We start from the raw sequence: 16,894 nt of genomic DNA, 5'->3' as shown, positions 1-16,894 counted from the left end.
GCAGTCGTCCGAAAAAAAATAGTCATACAATTGAAAAGCAATACCCATCAGGTGTCAATGATGGTGGGATCTACATCAGGAATGCCTGTGTCTGGGTTACAGATGTATGTAGTATCTGTCACTACAAGCACTAGTGATTGAACATTATGTCCTATTTAACAAGGTTTTTGACTGTAAACTGTTGACTCGCTGATGAGAATAAAAAGACATACAAAAAAAAACAAAAAAAACTAAAACATGTAATAAAAACACTTAGAAACAACATAAAAGCTGAGCATTAAGATAGAAAAGTGTAGGGAGACGTAAAGCAGTAGCCAATGATTGGATTGCTGTAAGAAAGGCAGGTCAATTGTAAAAATCACAATCCTACTGATTTCGGCAAACTCCCCCATTTTTTGAATTTGCTCCCCTTATGGAAGGCAGAAAAGCGAGCGTGGCTGCAGATGAGTTAATTTCGCAAGCAATTGTGCAAATAAAAATTTGGCCAAAATTTAAGAACTGGGCTGCTGCTTTACTGCGGCTAGGAAATAGCGAAATAGGTTAGAATAAGCTGCTTGTGACAACTTATCTCACCGTTTCGTTCAAGCAAGTGAGGATCAGAATGTTTCTTGCCTATGTCAGCGAAGGACCGCACCAGAGGGATACGGTTACTCAGCTTCTTCTCGTTTTGGTGGTGATGTCTCTTCAAGAGAGCTTCTCTTACCAACTCCCTCATGGACTCATCCAGCTGACCCGAACCAATCATGTTATCCAATACCATGTCTGTGGAGAAAAGATGAACAAAAAGCATTTATGTTTGGAGGCAAGCAACCGCGGAAATGACATTTATACAGAAATCAGCAGCTCATCAGCAGTTCACTGGCTTGATGTGCTTACAGAATTAGTTGATTTTTGCAGGAAGTAGACAGCTCTGTCCCCACTGCAGAGGCCAAGCTTGGTATTGCAGTCCATGTTCCCATTTGCTTCAGTGGGAACAGTCTGCTCCCTGCAGAAATTAACTTGGTGAACAAGAATACTGACCTAGAAAATAGCTGATTGGCAGGAGTCCCAGGTGGCAGACCCCCGCTGATCTACTATTGATAAACTGTAAACTACTGATATAGTAGATCTGAGGTATGAGTTAACACCCCCTTTAAAACAAAAACAACCATTGAAGGAGTATGTCCAGTTGTTACGGGGCCCTGTGTGATATAAGGGTCTTCCGTCCTCCTGTATTTCAGCAGTTTCCAGAACAGAAAGTAAGAATGGTAGGAAAATGTAAGAACAACTCAACAATAATTTTTTTTGGCACCCACTAATAAACCTCTAAATGTGCCCCAATGATGGCACGAACAATATCCAGTCGGCACTGGATCTCTTGCCACATTCTCTCCCACATGCCCGCTGTTGTAGTAGGAATCGTGTCACGGAGGTTAAGGTTTCTTAACACGTATGGGTACATTCACAAGGGGCAGATATGCTGTATACATTTTGAGAAAGAGTGCATACGACTTTTTGATTGCCAGGGCAATCCATAAGCAGCACATGATCACGTCACGGGGACGGATGGTGAACCGGAGGGACGCCGAGCTACCCTCTAGCTATTGGCTTAGACTATTGTTCAGCTTCGAGTGACGCAAGCGTGAATGTAGTATTGAAGGAAGAGTCGATGTGACTTCCCTTTGACTCACAGGTATTTGCAAACAGTTGAACTTTTTGTTCAAAAGAGGAAGATGGTTAGGTCAACAGACAGCCAGGTGTGATGCTACGGAGTGAGTAACACCGCAAACACCCAACACACCCTGACAGAATGATTAAGTCACCGCCGTATGATTATACAATAGAGGAAAGCTACATGCTCTTTGTACGTTTAACCTCCCTATACTTACGGCGGCGTAACAAGTTATGCAACAGCAGTCACCGCCAGTCTGGCAATTTGTGCCAGTTTTTTTTTTAGGAAAAACATGACAAATTTTGCACATGCTCTTTTACTCAAAAAATTATGACTTTCCTAAGCGCTTGCCAGTTTTGAAAAGTGCAGGTAAAAGTGGTCGGGGTTACTCAGGGTTTATGGCCAGCAACTTGCCAACAGGTTTAGTAATTCTAAAGCTAGTGGCACATATTTTAGGGCTAATCTATTTAGTTTTCAAACTTTAGAACCGACTAAAATAAGCAAAATTTACTAGGAGGTATGCACCTTTTAAGAACTTTGGCGCAATTTACTCAAATTTGTAAGAATGGCGTATGAAATGCAAGATGTAACAAATGTGAGCCACAAATTTTATGCCCGATTTCATTGGATAACACTTAGGCTACCTATACACGGGCGAGCACGATATCATGCCAAGAAACTCGGCCCAATATCGGGGTCGCCAGCATGCATTTTCCAGATGAGAGGAGTTTTTCTGGCAAAAACTCCTCCCATCAGTTCTATGAAGTAACGATCCTTCAACGCGGCTTTCAGTTGAGTTAGAGGATTGGCAAACATTTCCCCTTGTTTTCAATGGGAAACCTTGCATCGCCCGCCATGTGAGGGCTTTTACTGTCCCTTTGAAAACAATGGGTAATGTGTTCCGAGGAATGCGAAAATATAGGACATACCAGGATTTTTGTAAAAGAATGGGGTTCATATTTGCACAAGATTTGTGCGTCTCGCAACGCACAAATATCGCACGAGTTTCTCGGCCATGTGAATTCAGCTTTAAAAGCGGTTCTCCAGGACTTTTACTATTCATAATCCATCCTCAGGTCATCAATACTTGACTGGTGGCGGTCTGCCACTCAGGATCTCCGCCGACCAGCTGAAGGCCAGACCTGCTGTCAGTGCGGACGGCTCTGGAAGCAGATAGTGCTGTCAACATACTGCAGGCACTTAATTCAATGGAAGCTGTGCTTGCGGTAACAAACTGGGCCGCTGCAATATAAACTATGCTATCTGCTTCCAGTACTGACAGAGGGCCCAGTGATCAGCGGGGATCCCGAGTGGAAGAGGTCATAAATAGTAAAAGTCCTGGAGAGCCCCTTTAAACAACGATGTCCCATAAGAGCAATTGACTTTCTACTAGGAGACTTGCTGGAAATCAGACAAAACCAACAGTGGTCAGCAGTTCGGGAAGCCATTGTTGGCTTGTACCAGTCACCAATAGGTCAGATGGAAAGGGGTGTCCACCTTTAACCTATTTCATGCCAATTCTCTTCTTTGCAGCCAACAGTTCTAACTGCTATCGAACCTTACACATTCCTTACATAAAAGTATTAGGAAGAGCAGCCGTCACTGGTCATGGGCTTAGCGGGATGGGGCATGGCCACCAAGTACTCGATTCAGCAAGACCATCTGCGTCTCCCATTCCACGACACAGAAATGAAAGAACAAACCTTCAATCTGCCTACAGATCCCTGAGACACTACAGAACACTTGCCTTTGTTCATCCAGCAAAGGGTTATATAAAGAGGGCAGGGAAAGAACAAGCCATCGCATTAAGTGGCGTCAACCCCTGTTTAACAGTTTTAATAACTGTTGGTGCAGATTTTATTACAGGAAAGCAGTTAATAATCTCTGGTGGTAACAATGCTGAGAATGTAGAGCATGGGGTGTCCATGTGGTATGGAGTTCATTAGTTGCAGCAGCTTGAGGCGTTGCAAGAAGCCTTCCCTGATCCCAGACGCCCCAGATGCAAACAGGCACTTAAATCATGAAACACAGAATGCTAAATGTCTTTTATCAGCAGCCAGAACCCTACAGACAACACTCACACAGGACTGACGGTCGCCCTCAGATGTTGGCCAGACAGAATTAGGGACACCTAGACTCAAATCAAGATCCATCTTACTAGGAGAGCTAAAGCGAACTGTTATTTCTCATACAACAAACCCTCAAAATTAATGGCCAATGTGACAAAACAAAGACATCAAGGCAAAAACGCCTCACTTGGTGAAATCAGATAACCAAAAAACTAAAAAAAAAAAAAACTCTCACCGACAAGCTATAGCTGACGAGTTTGGCTGTTTTTACGCCAAACTTTAAAATTTAAAAAGACAACCAGTCAATTTTCCGGCCAAACTTCGCCATTATTAAGGACTTTCTGCAAAAGATGGACCTCCCCGCTATTGATAACTTCTCTAAGGCACTCAATAAACCCATTTCTATTGCAGAGGTCAATAAATCAAACATCTAAAAAAGTTTAAGTTCCCAGGCCCAGATGGCTTTCCAAACGAATATTATGAGATCTTTGCCCATATTCTAATCCCATATCTTACAGAGACCTTTAATGAAGTGATGGCTGAAGGAACCCCTACCACTTGAAATGCTTCAGGCCATCATTGTCACCATTCCCAAGCCAGCAAAGTCAATAGACTTTAGGCCAATTTCGCTTCTTAACACAGACACAAAAATGTACTCCAAGCTCCTCGCCTTAAGATGACGGACATTATGTAAAACCATTGGGGGCACAAGACAGGCGGGTGCATTGAGGAGCGGAAAATCCACTGCAAATTGACCACGTGTGATCCTAGCTAGAGATGAGCGAGCACGCTCGTTTAAGGCTGATGCTCGAGCGAGTATCGGTCTTTTCGAGTAACTGATTACTCCTCCGAGCACCATGCAGGGGAGGAGAGAGATCTCTCACCCTCCAGCTCCACCCCTAACCCCCCCCCCCCCCCGGCATGGTGCTCGGATGAGTAATCAGTTACTCGAGAAGACCGATGCTCGCTCGAGCATCAGCCTTAAACGAGCGTGCTCGCTCATCTCTAATCCTAGCCTTAAAGTCCCCAAAAATAATAACTCCTCAGTAGACTGTCCACAATTTGCTGATCCTATAATGGTGGCACAGGCCATCCTACAAGCCAGGGACAGTGAGTTGTGCCAGCAAAGTGCCCAGGGTGATGTTCAACAGATACCCCCTTCAGAGAGACCGACCAATTACATTCTGTTAGTTGAAGAGGAAACAACCTCAAACCCCATTACCAGCAAAAGAGGTACTGTTGGCACGGACAACTGCACGGAAGCGTGCAGAGACGCCGAAGAGCAGCGGGAGGGTCCCGGACAGTGCCTGCCAGGTGAGTATTTTTTTTCCCCCCCTCTTTTTCACGTAGTGTAGATAGGGCTTATTTTCGGGGCAAGGCTTATATTTCAAACCTCCTCCCCAACCCCGGAAATCAGGGTAGGGCTCATTATTGGGGTAGGTCTTTTCAGGAAACACTGTATATTGAGGTAGTCTCATAAAAAGACAAAAACATGCCATCACGCACTTTAAATACAGAAGAAAAGCTGATTTCTATCATTCAGTGCTACCAGGTCTACATAAAATACATGGGATCAGTAGATGTATAGTACCGCCGCCCCTACAAAGTAATTTACCTGCGATCTCCTCGATTGTGCAGGCTCTCATGTCCAGCATCACTGTGCCGTTAAGTATGCAACTTCGCAGTTCAAAGAGGCTGTGCAAAGAGAGCGTGGCCACGTACGGCTTACTCCACCGGTCTCCACCGTCCTCAACGTCCTCCTCGAACTTAAGCCACCTTTTAAGAGGAAAAGCCATCAAATCATATATGATATTGTACAAATATAAGTGTAACAATCCATGGAAACCAAATAAGCAGCGGACAATCCTATAACAACAGCAAGTACAATATATACCCACCGCAACATATGACTGAGACCTCATGTCCACTAGAAAAATACGATCTGCACGGATTTCCGCTGCGGATGCACTGCAGGTCACCATTAATTTGATTTTTTTTTATTGCTTGCGGGAGATCATAAGCAATGAGTTGAATGGAGCCCATCCGCACGTGATCCGCAGTAAAATGGAGCATGCTGCGTTTTTTTTCTTTTTGTGCGTAAAATCCACTAATTGAATTAAATCACATCCGCGGGTGTTAAATTCTATTTAATTGACCGCGGGTGGCCAATGATTCCCTATGGGCACATTTGACGGAGATCTCACCCGCGGAAAAACGTACGGATTTGCTAATTCTATTTTTTCTGGTGGATATGAGGCCCAACTTCCCTTACGCCGGCTGTTCTCGGGTGGATTTGCATTGCGGAATCCGGAGCGGGCATCCATCTCCAGATTCTGCAGCAAATACCGCCCATTGCATGCTATGGAAAAATGCTTTTTCCTGCCCACGAGCGGAAATCAATTGGTATTTTTCGCTCGTGGGGGGAGAGAAAATCGTAGCATACTCTATTTTTGCGCAGGTTACGCACGGATGGCTGCCATTGAAGTCAATGGAAGCAGCCTGTCCTATTGCCCTTCCACAATCATTATTGCAGAAAGTCCTTGGGACCTACATCATTGCCTAGTGACGGCGTGGTCAAATCTGTACTGCGCATGTGCCACAGCCAGCACATCCGCAGCACAGAAGAGAAGAATCCAGACAGGTACGCGGGGCTCAACGGCCGGGACCCCGCATGTGGAATCCGACTGGGTTGTGTGCAGACAGCTTTAATGTAGCATGTGCTATTACATGGTCACAGCGCACCTTCGGCCACAAGGGACGTAAATATGCTGTCAGCACTGTGTAGGATACGCCTACATATCTAGGTTTATAGATATAACATACCACCTTTATATAACCCATATTAACCCGGGAACAACATTCAGAAACTATGGAAATATTGCTCCGCCTGCGATATGCGCCGTATAGGGAGTGCGGTTGGGTGTAATCGTGCCCGTATCGGCACTTTTTACTGTACTTTTTTTTGCGCGGCCAGGACCGCCCTGTTTGAGGCGTCAGACATCTTACCGGTTGGCCAGCCTACTCGGTCCCAGGTGCTTTTGATTTTCCCAGGGAAATCTCGCATTTCAGTGCACAAATTGCGCAGACTTTCGTGTGAAGCCGCGCACCAAAATACAGCATGTTCTTTTTTGGCATACTCGAAATAAGCGTGGAACAAAAACACAAACACAGTGTGAAGGAACCGTTTAAATCAATGGGTTGTATTCGCTGCATATGCTGCATGGAGATTTTGCGGGTGCAAATATGCATACAAATGCGCCTGTGGGCGGGAGACCCTGACTTAGCCAGCCATTCTAAAACCCAAATATTCTTCTTTTACAACCATATTTGAGTTGATTGACTTTGTGCTTTGGGTCTTGTTACATCACCTTACATCTCTTCCGCTTGAGGTTATGAACCTATTTATTGGTCCCTCACTGATCACAAGGCATCCCGACTCTGAGGCAGCGTTGCAGCCCCCAACGCATGAGCCTCCGTCCGCCATGCGTCACAGTTGGGATGAGCTTTGGTGTTGGCCCTTTCCTCCGAGCCCAGCATTGTGCATTTGTGCTAAAAGATTCCACTGTTGTCTCCGTTGGCCATAGAACATTTTCCCATGAACACGGCTGGATCTCCAGGTGGTCTCCCGCACATTCTAGGCGGGCCGGAGTGTTTTTATTGGAAAAGCAGCAGCTTACTTTGTGGTGTTCTTACATGCTTTTCTAATAGCCGACATGTGAACAAATGTTTTTAGAGTTCTCTGTAGGGCTTTTTGCTGTTTTTCAGAAATTTTCCAGAAATGCCCATTGTGCTCTGGGAGGGACTTGAACAGGGAGCCCCCTCCGGGGGACAGTAACAACAAATTTAGAATTTTCTCCATTAGTAGACCATTTGGACTGATGTACACCTAGGTCTTTAGCAATGCTTTTGTAGCCTTTTCAGCTTCATTTGTCTCCATCAGGCCAATTTCAGACAAGAATATTGTACATATCCATAATAGGGATGACACTACAATCATAGGTCATCGGCATTTGCTTCCATATTCACCATCATTGGTTTTGTTTTCTACTAAGCAAACCCTGATCTGTATATATGCCCTATAGAAAATAATACCAACAAGGAGGCAAAAACAGAACAATTTAGGTTGTGCTGCTTTTCTAAGAAACAGACGCAAAAAAATATGGCCAAGTAAATAGACACAGATTTACATTAGCGCCGTATCATGGTCTGCAAAACACGGAGCAAATAAGGAGAGGAAATAAGCTCATTTGAAAGCGGCCTAACATGCTTCTTCCGATTCTGCATCGAGACATGGCTCACAGTAACCAATCTTTCTAGAGACTATAGTAACCAGGGTTTATGTGCCTTTATTTACTGGGCAAAGCACCTGTGAAATCCAGACTTCCAATAACATTAGCTCTTGCAGAAGTCATTAAGATACAGGTAGGTCCACATACTTTTTTCCCCCAGCACTGTAGAGGACTCCTCAATGTGTTCAATAAAAAGACATGAACGGTACAACTCTGTGTTCTTGATTTAGTGAAAGGGGTTGTCCCGCGAAAGCACTGGAGACGGGGACGCCAACACCGGAGAGGGTAAGTGTATAACTTCTGTATGGCCAATATTTAATGCACGATGTATATTACAAAGTGCATTAATATGGCCATACAGAAGTGCTTAACCCCACTTTCTTTCGCGGGACAACCCCTTTAAGTTTGTATAGGTCTACAATTGTGACATCTGACCTCATGTTCGCGATCAAAGTAGAAATCCATGCAATTCCAAAGGGTTCCTTTTTTCTTGTAACTATGCAGTATGCTTGCGCCATGCAGCTGCAAACCTTTGCAGTATTTGCAAGAGGAAGTCCAACCAATAACTTTCTGGAACTAGGTTGTGGTCAGGGCTCCAGACATTTCATTGGTCCACACAAGACTACATACATGAAGAGCAGAAGGCTCTTTGGCACAGCTCAGATATGTCAGTTAGGGTGGCTTCACATGAGCGAAATTCGCTATGTACCGCCCCCATTAGAGAGTCACATGGCACACAGCGAGTACACAATGGACATTGGGGGCACGCAGCAAGTACGCAATCACCATGCACTATCTTGGTGTGTATAATACGCGCCATGACAGAGCGTGCTGCGATCCTTATTGCATGCTTATTTCAGGGCAATGTGTGTGAGCGGCACCATAGGAGCCTACAGCAGATGGATACCGCCTAATGCGCTGTAACTATATATTCATGTGTACTAGCCCTTACTGGAAATCTCTGAAACAACGATCTAAGGAAAGCACTACGAATATGTACCGACCTGAGTGTTGTGTGAGGGCCATAAACCCTGAAACAGCAGTAGGTGTATGGTTTTCATGGTTATAAAGATTTGTATCAATGGGTCAGACATTGATTTGCAGGAATACTGCCATCCAATAGGTGGCGCTGCAGAGGTATTGTTCCACCTTCCTTATTTGCATATATTTACCAGAGAAGCATGCATGGCCTTATACATCTCCTCACTCACCTTCTAGGTGCTCTCCTCAAGGAGAGACAATACACTTGTCACGTCACAGGCCTCTCACTAGCCAAGCCAAAAGCCTACTGCACACTGATAAGGGGCAAAAAACCCTGAAACAGCTGTCTGTGTATGGTTTTTGGCTTGTGGTCAACTTCCCAGTCATCGTTCTAAGACTTGTATAAAGGGTCTGACCTTGATTTCCATGAATGCTGCCGTCCAATAGGTGGCGCTGCAGAGGGATTGTTCCAACTCCCTTATTTGGACACATTTTTAGTAATGGTAAAGCCACATAGCTTGGGGCCCTCACAGTATAGAAGTCAGCGCAAGTCAGTAGTCAAACTCCACCAATGTAATCATCTTACCCCAAGGTAACAAGTTCAGTTCTCCGTTCCCACATCTAGACCCAAGGAAGGGTCTGGTTTCAGAGGTCACGTTGCCACTATATTGCCCTGTCACCACTCCTTGACTTTATAAGGCAACTACATCCTAAATTAAATACAAAACCTGTTTTTTGGCTTCCGCTTTGCTTAATTTCCCGTTCTCCTTAATTCTATACATTCAGCTGCACTTTATGTTGTACAGATAGATTTCAGTAGAGTCCATTTATCTTCATTCAGTCAGCGAAACTCCTACCAAGCACAGGGATGAATATCGCGGCGGTGACCCGGCAGGGGATCTGTTACCCGACAGATCGTTCCGTGTAAAGGCACACTAATTGATTATTCATCATACATAACAGATGGGATAAAGAGACTGACGCTGAAGAGAGGTTTAGAAATACAGAAGACACCGGAGCCCAAACCTTCTTGTAAAGTAGACCTAGTAAGACGCTCCTTACCTTGCCGTCTCCTTCCACTCACATTCTTGGCCATCACGGAAGCATAGTTCATCCATCTCTGTGAAGAGGTCGTGTGGGATGTGCTCTTCATCATCATCCTCGGTGCCCAGGATAAACTGCACACGTTGTGAAGGAGTATCTGTACACGGTCAGAAGCAACAAAGTGGCAGGTTATAATAGGATTACAAATAGTCCTTCCCTAGAAAGAGGAAACTACCCCCCGCACCCCCTACCTACCCCCCCACCACCCCCGGGTAACACCCCCCCACCACCCCCGGGTAACAATGTATTTGTCTGCAGGCTACATTTAATTACGAGGCTTTCAGTGGGATACGGCCTCATGTCCACGGGCAAAGTTGAATTGCAAACAATCCGCAGTTCAAGCAGCGCCTAAAGAAGCATGGGGCGTCCGCACTTAATGTAACACCTGCGGATTTGATTTAATTTGCGAGTGGCACATGCGGAAAAGAAATCGCAGCAGGCTCCATTTTACAGCGGATGACGTGTGGATGGGCTCTATTCATCTTTATGGAAGCATGCGATCCGCAGTGCATCTGCAAATACAATTGCGGATGCAGTGCGGATTTGAAGGTTAAATTCAATTAGGGAGACGGGGAAGGGGATTTCTTCTGCGTAGATGATCAGCTGTACATCTGTGCCGAGGAAAACAGAAATAATCACAATCCACGATCTCCCATAAGTAATTAAAAAAAAAATCAATTTAACGATGACTCGCAGTGTATCCATTGTGGAAATCCGCATGAAAAATCTGCACGTGGGGTGGACACGATGCCTAAAGTGGTTTATATAGATGGTCAGCAGATCTTCAACTGCCAGATGGGGATAAGGACCCTTATACATGAGATGATTCTCATTTAGATGAGCGCTCGATTCTCATTTAGATGAGAGTTACCGCTAGAGGTCTGCGCTCGAGCCAGCGACGGCACCGCTAGAGGTCTGCGCTCGAGCCAGCGACGGCACCGCTAGAGGTCTGCGCTCGAGCCAGCGACGGCACCGCTAGAGGTCTGCGCTCGAGCCAGCGACGGCACCGCTAGAGGTCTGCGCTCGAGCCAGCGACGGCACCGCTAGAGGTCTGCGCTCGAGCCAGCGACGGCACCGCTAGAGGTCTGCGCTCGAGCCAGCGACGGCACCGCTAGAGGTCTGCGCTCGAGCCAGCGACGGCACCGCTAGAGGTCTGCGCTCGAGCCAGCGACGGCACCGCTAGAGGTCTGCGCTCGAGCCAGCGACGGCACCGCTAGAGGTCTGCGCTCGAGCCAGCGACGGCACCGCTAGAGGTCTGCGCTCGAGCCAGCGACGGCACCGCTAGAGGTCTGCGCTCGAGCCAGCGACGGCACCGCTAGAGGTCTGCGCTCGAGTCAGCGACGGCACCGCTAGAGGTCTGCGCTCGAGTCAGCGACGGCACCGCTAGAGGTCTGCGCTCGAGTCAGCGACGGCACCGCTAGAGGTCTGCGCTCGAGTCAGCGACGGCACCGCTAGAGGTCTGCGCTCAAGTCAGCGACGGCACCGCTAGAGGTCTGCGCTCGAGTCAGCGACATCACCGCTAGAGGTCTGCGCTCGAGCAGAGTATGTAGACAGGCAGATCATTGAGAATCGTTCACTTCTCGCTCGCTGCTTCAACAAATTTTGAGCAACAATCGTTAGGGGTAAATAGGCCAATATAGATTAAGGAAACCATACACAATAATGAACATTTCAGACTAAGGGTACATTTAGGCAGAGTGAGTGACTTCACCGCTAGCGCGTTCGCTCGTGCAGCCTGTTTAGACAAGCAGACCCATCGTTGGCTCGTTCAAACGAGAATCGTTCAGTTTTTCATATTCGCAATACAAGTCAATGAGAAGGACTGAACAACTGCTGTATAACCCGAAACATAAGGGAACGAGCCAACGATGATTGTTATACCTGTATGAAACAAATGAAAGGGTGAAAAGTGAATGATTGTCATTCGGTCGTTGGGTCACATTTAGACTGAATGATTATAGCTCAATTTTGCTCATTTAAACTTTTTTTTTTATTTTTTTCATGGTAAGCGTTCTGCCTAAACATGCCTTAGTAAAAGTCCATCTCCTCACATGGCACGGACATGAGTAGATCTACAGAAGAGTCCCAAGTGAACTAGCTTCCATCAGACGTGTCGGGCCGCATGTCAAAGAACAAGTGTCTCGCTGCAGTCTACAAATAGTTATATTGGGGCAGCACACGGAGGCATCACATTACTGGCTGCTGCGGGGCGGCCGTGGGGTCGGCCCAGCATCACTACAGCCAAAGGACGTGTACTGGTCACATTATAGGTCGACAGGTCATTGCTGGAGCATGAAGAACAGTCAAGCGGGAGCACCAGGGAAGCACTGGCATGGGAGCAGCAGGTCAAATGATTAGCTCTTTATTTTACACCGCTGTAAGGTCCTTCTAAAAAAAGGTCATTGGGTGTGACAATCCCTTTAAACCAGATTCAAGATTGTGGAAAAGCGTAAGGCTGGGTTCACACGGGGCGGATTTGCTGCGGAAATTCCGTCCAGAATTTCGCTGTGGCAAATCCGCCTGCGGCCGCTAATCCCGGCATTGGCCAGCCATGTGGACGGGATTTCTCAGAAATCTTGTCCACAGGGGACGGCAAATCCGCCGCAGCAAAGCCAGTGCTGATTCGCCGGCCGCAGCATGTTCTTTTTCTTCTTCCGCTGCGGCTGCGCTCTCCTCTATGGAAGCACCGGCCACAGTGGAAGAGTGTGCAGCCAGGCCACTTCAAAACCCACAGCTTAAGTGCCGCGTGTTTTGAAGTAGCGGATTCCCGGCGGAAATCTTGCGTTTTTTTTCGCTGCGGCCAAACTGCGAGATTTCCGCCCAGAATCTGCCCAGTGTGAACCCAGCCTTAGTGTACCGTTTGCTTTTATACTTCTCCACCCAATGGAGTAATCTTGCCCAACTAATCTCTAGTAGTACAAACAGACCAGTCATTCATGAGATTGGACTATGTACTATTAGTGGGAGAAACAGGATATATCAAAGCGGATACTTTATTTTCCTACATTTTTTTTTAAATCTAAAAAAAAAAAAAAAAAAAGCTAAAATTTCAAGATTAATGCAACTATAAAGACAAAATTCAGGCTCTGCAGCCGGTCATCAGGAGCGCTACTACTGTGCAGGAAGAAGGTGAGGCGGACGCAGCGCCAAGACTTTGCATTCTCAAGGTCAGTGGAGATCGTATGGTGGTCCCACAGGAAGTAGGAGAGGTGAATCCCTGCAGCCGAACAGCTCAGATAGACTCCACTGACTATAATGGGGTCTGTCAGCTTTTGGACAGAATAAAAAGTCTTGCATGCAGCGCTTTTTTCCCCCCAGTATGGTGAGCCGGATCTGCCATGGAACCTCCAGTCGGTGGTTCCAACACGATGCGAGACCGGCCTTAGCGATAATGTGCCATCACTTTATAAGATGTGATTAGCCCTTTAAAATGACAAAAAAAAGGTTAGTACAGAAGACGCCCCTTTAAGGGAGGGCGCACACAACAGCCTACCATAGCTTGGAGATTCCCGGCCATCATCTTTATCGTTTTCCTTTTCTCTTCTCCTCCGGTGATGCCTGTGCCCACGATGCCGATGGCGTCTACGGCTCTGCCTGCCTAGTGGTACGTGAACCCCAATATAAACTGCTCTGTGACCTAGAGGGGGAAAAGAAAGTTAGCAAAGAATATATGAAAAGTAAGACCTTTCTACAGAATGCTTCAACTTTAAAAAGTAATCTCTTGGCAAAGGTTTACAGCCCATTTCTCCATGACGGTTTCCTTTAAAAAAGTAGCTTAACTTATAATTACAGGGTCGTCCACATCGGAGCACTTAATGATCTTTCCTCAGCATAGCTCATCAATAGTTGATCAGTGGGGATCCGCCTCCTGGGACCCCCCTGGCTATAAGCTGTCTGCCAGACAGCTGTCATAGTGAACAGAGCTGGAACCACAGCTCCATACACACTGCAGTGGTCAAGTTTGGTATTGCAGTCACAGCTCCAATTAAATTCAATTCATTAACAAAAAAAACAAAAAACACCTCCTTAAGGCCGGGCTCACACGATCAGATTGGAGGCCATAATAATATCATGGTGACTTTTTCTGGCTAACATAGCTGTGCAAAAAGGGGGAAACAAGCGGAAGCGGCAAGAGCGTCATCCTCTAGTGAAGCCGCGGTTCTCAGAGCGCCGCCAACAACAAGAAAATGACACCTGTGTGATCATGTGAGCGCTAGAAGGGTGTTTCCACGGTGTTGGGCAACTTCTGACACCCTGCAGGGGGTTCATTTTTGAACGCATGAAATAGGCAGTACATACGTGTGCAAAAACGCACATATATGCGGCGATGCGCAGGGATTCGCAATTCATTAGGCAGTGATTTTTACGCTTCGTGTTACGATAGGGCGGGTTCGCACAACCCTAAGAGTAACTTGACAAATCTTCCTAAAGATAAAAGGAAAACAATTATAGCATAAATGTATAAAGGGTGTTCACCGAGGCAAAGGTCCAAAGTAGACTGCAAGAAGGCGAGGAATTGTAAGGACAGGAAGCGGCGTGTGTGCGCAGGGCGACGACCTAAGAAAATAGTAACTATTAGTACAGAGGCCGTGTGGAGCGCCAAGACCCGGGGTGAGGACACAGTTCTGTATTATTCCCCCACCAGCGTTATATTAACCATTATTTCCTGGAGATCCTCCGGCCGCTCGCCTCCATTCACTGGGAGCAGGCAGTTGTTTGAAGACCTGACTGCCTGTTTACACTGAAATGAAGCAATTAGGGGCTAATGAGCGATTGCTTGCTCAGTACGGCTAGGTCCCGCGTTCACACAAGACAACTTTCACTTAAGATCACTTGTTTGAGTGATTTTTTGGCCAATAGTTGGCCCAAGTAAAAGTACTTCAAGGCCGAGCATATTCCTATTTGCGTGTGCATGAGTGTAGCATTTTTGCGGAATTAACTAGGCTTTTTGGGCCACACTGGCGTATTTCACTGCACCTTTTGCGCCTGCGAGGCACGTTCAAAACAAAGACGCGTCGATTGAAATGTCAAATTAGTCTTAATGTGTCCCAGATGTGCTTCTGCCGTGCTACTACGCAGGGTTTCACACCTGTCCTTGCGCATTTCCAATTTACTTCTATGAGGACCTTTTGTGCGCAAATATGCAGAAAAACAGAACTTTTTTTGCGAAACCACAATGTGCACGCAAAATACGGAAATGTGAACGAACCCATCGAAATCAATGGGTTCTATTCCCTACGTACGTGTGAAGCCGGCCTGATAAAAGGAACCATAGATGCAGATTTAACCCCTTAGTGACGAAGCCTGTTTGCGCCTTAGTGACGGAGCCAAATTTTGGAAATCTGACATGTGTCGTTCAACGTGGCATAACTCCGTAAAGGCTTTACATATCCAAGTGATTCTGACATTGTTTTTCGCCACATGTTGTACTTCATTTAGATTGTAAAAAGAGACCGATATAATTTGTGTATATTTATTAAAAGTACCAATATTGGAAAAATTTTGAAAAAAAGTGTCATTTTTTTCACATTTTCAACCGTAATATCTCAAATATGTCCAAACATACTGTACAAATTTTTGATAAGATATATATTTCCATCTGTTTACTTTATTCTGAATGCACACTTGAAAAACTTGTTTTTTTTTAACCATTTAGAGGACATACAAATTTAACATTACTTTTCAGCATTTTGAGGAGCACTTTGTTTTCCTGCACCAAGGCAAGTTTGCAAAGGCTCATAAGTGTCAGAATAATAGATACACCCAAAAACTACACCCCTTAGTGTATTCACTGAGGGGGGTCATGAGTATTTTGACCCCACCAGTTTTTTTCAGGAATTAGTTCAATTTAGGGGAGAAAAAATAAAATTTCATATTTTTGCAAATATGTCATTTTAAAGACATATTTTTTTCCTATAGAGCCCATGAAAATGAGGATTTACACACCAAAATGGATACCCCCGTTTCTCCCATGTTCAGAGACATACCCACTGTGGCCCTAATCTCATGTCTGGATGCATAACGGGAGCCAAAATGAAAGGAGTAGTCAGTGTCTTTCAGAACATAAATTTTGCTTGAAGGTGTTTTAGGCCCCATAGCACTTTTGTAGAGCTCTTGAGTGGCCAAAACCAAAGAGAACCCCCACAAGTGACCCCATTTTGAAAACTAGACCCCTTAACGAATTTATCTAGGGGTGTACTGCCCATTTTGACCCCACAGTTTTTGAATGAATTCAAGCCAAGCAAAAGGAAAAAATTGTGATTTTCGTTTTTTTGTCAATTCTGTCATTTTAAAAACAGCTTTTTTTGTACAACACACGCATGAATGAAGCCTTTCACCCCAAAATGGATACCCCTGTTTCTCCCGTGTTCAGAGACATACCCATTGTGGCCCTAATCTCATGTCTGGATGCACAATGGGGCCCAAAACGAAAGGAGTAGTCGGTGGCTTTCAGAACATAGATTTTCCTTGAAGGCTTTTTAGGCCCCATAGCACATTTGTAGAGCTCTTGAGCGGCCAAAATCAAAGAGAACCCCCACAAGTGACCCCATTTTGAAAACTAGACCCCTTAACGAATTTATCTAGGGGTGTGCTGACCATTTTGTTCCCACAGTTTTTGAATGAATTGAAGCAAAGCAAAAGGAAAAAATTGTGATTTTCGTTTTTTTGGCAATTCTGTCGTTTTAAAAACTGCTTTTTTGGTACAGCACACACATGAATGAAGACTTGCACCCCAAAGTGGATACCCCTGTTTCTCCCGTGTTCAGAGACATACCCATTGTGGCCCTAATCTTTTGTCT

The 16,894-nt window shown here is 45.6% G+C and overlaps 1 protein-coding gene across 11 annotated transcripts in view; it reads right to left on the bottom strand.

The window, feature by feature from the left end:
• Window positions 1-16,894, bottom strand: part of SLC4A7 (solute carrier family 4 member 7) — a 128,687-nt gene that overhangs the window by 52,778 nt on the left and 59,015 nt on the right. For 8 of the 11 annotated variants that reach the window (XM_066584572.1, XM_066584577.1, XM_066584574.1 and 5 more), the window contains exons 3-6: window positions 13,588-13,731; window positions 10,053-10,191; window positions 5,336-5,496; window positions 574-762 (exon numbers count right to left, since the gene is read on the bottom strand). In XM_066584572.1, coding sequence (XP_066440669.1) covers window positions 574-762; window positions 5,336-5,496; window positions 10,053-10,191; window positions 13,588-13,731 — 633 coding nt within the window. The remainder of the gene's footprint in view (window positions 1-573; window positions 763-5,335; window positions 5,497-10,052; window positions 10,192-13,587; window positions 13,732-16,894) is intronic. The other 3 variants (XM_066584575.1, XM_066584581.1, XM_066584582.1) reach the window with 1 other exon arrangement.

The sequence above is a fragment of the Eleutherodactylus coqui genome, chromosome 12, assembly GCF_035609145.1.
Source record: "Eleutherodactylus coqui strain aEleCoq1 chromosome 12, aEleCoq1.hap1, whole genome shotgun sequence".
In the NCBI taxonomy this organism is placed as follows: Eukaryota; Metazoa; Chordata; class Amphibia; order Anura; family Eleutherodactylidae; genus Eleutherodactylus; species Eleutherodactylus coqui.
Note: the sequence above shows the minus strand (reverse complement) of the source record. Positions and strands in the feature narration are given on the sequence as shown.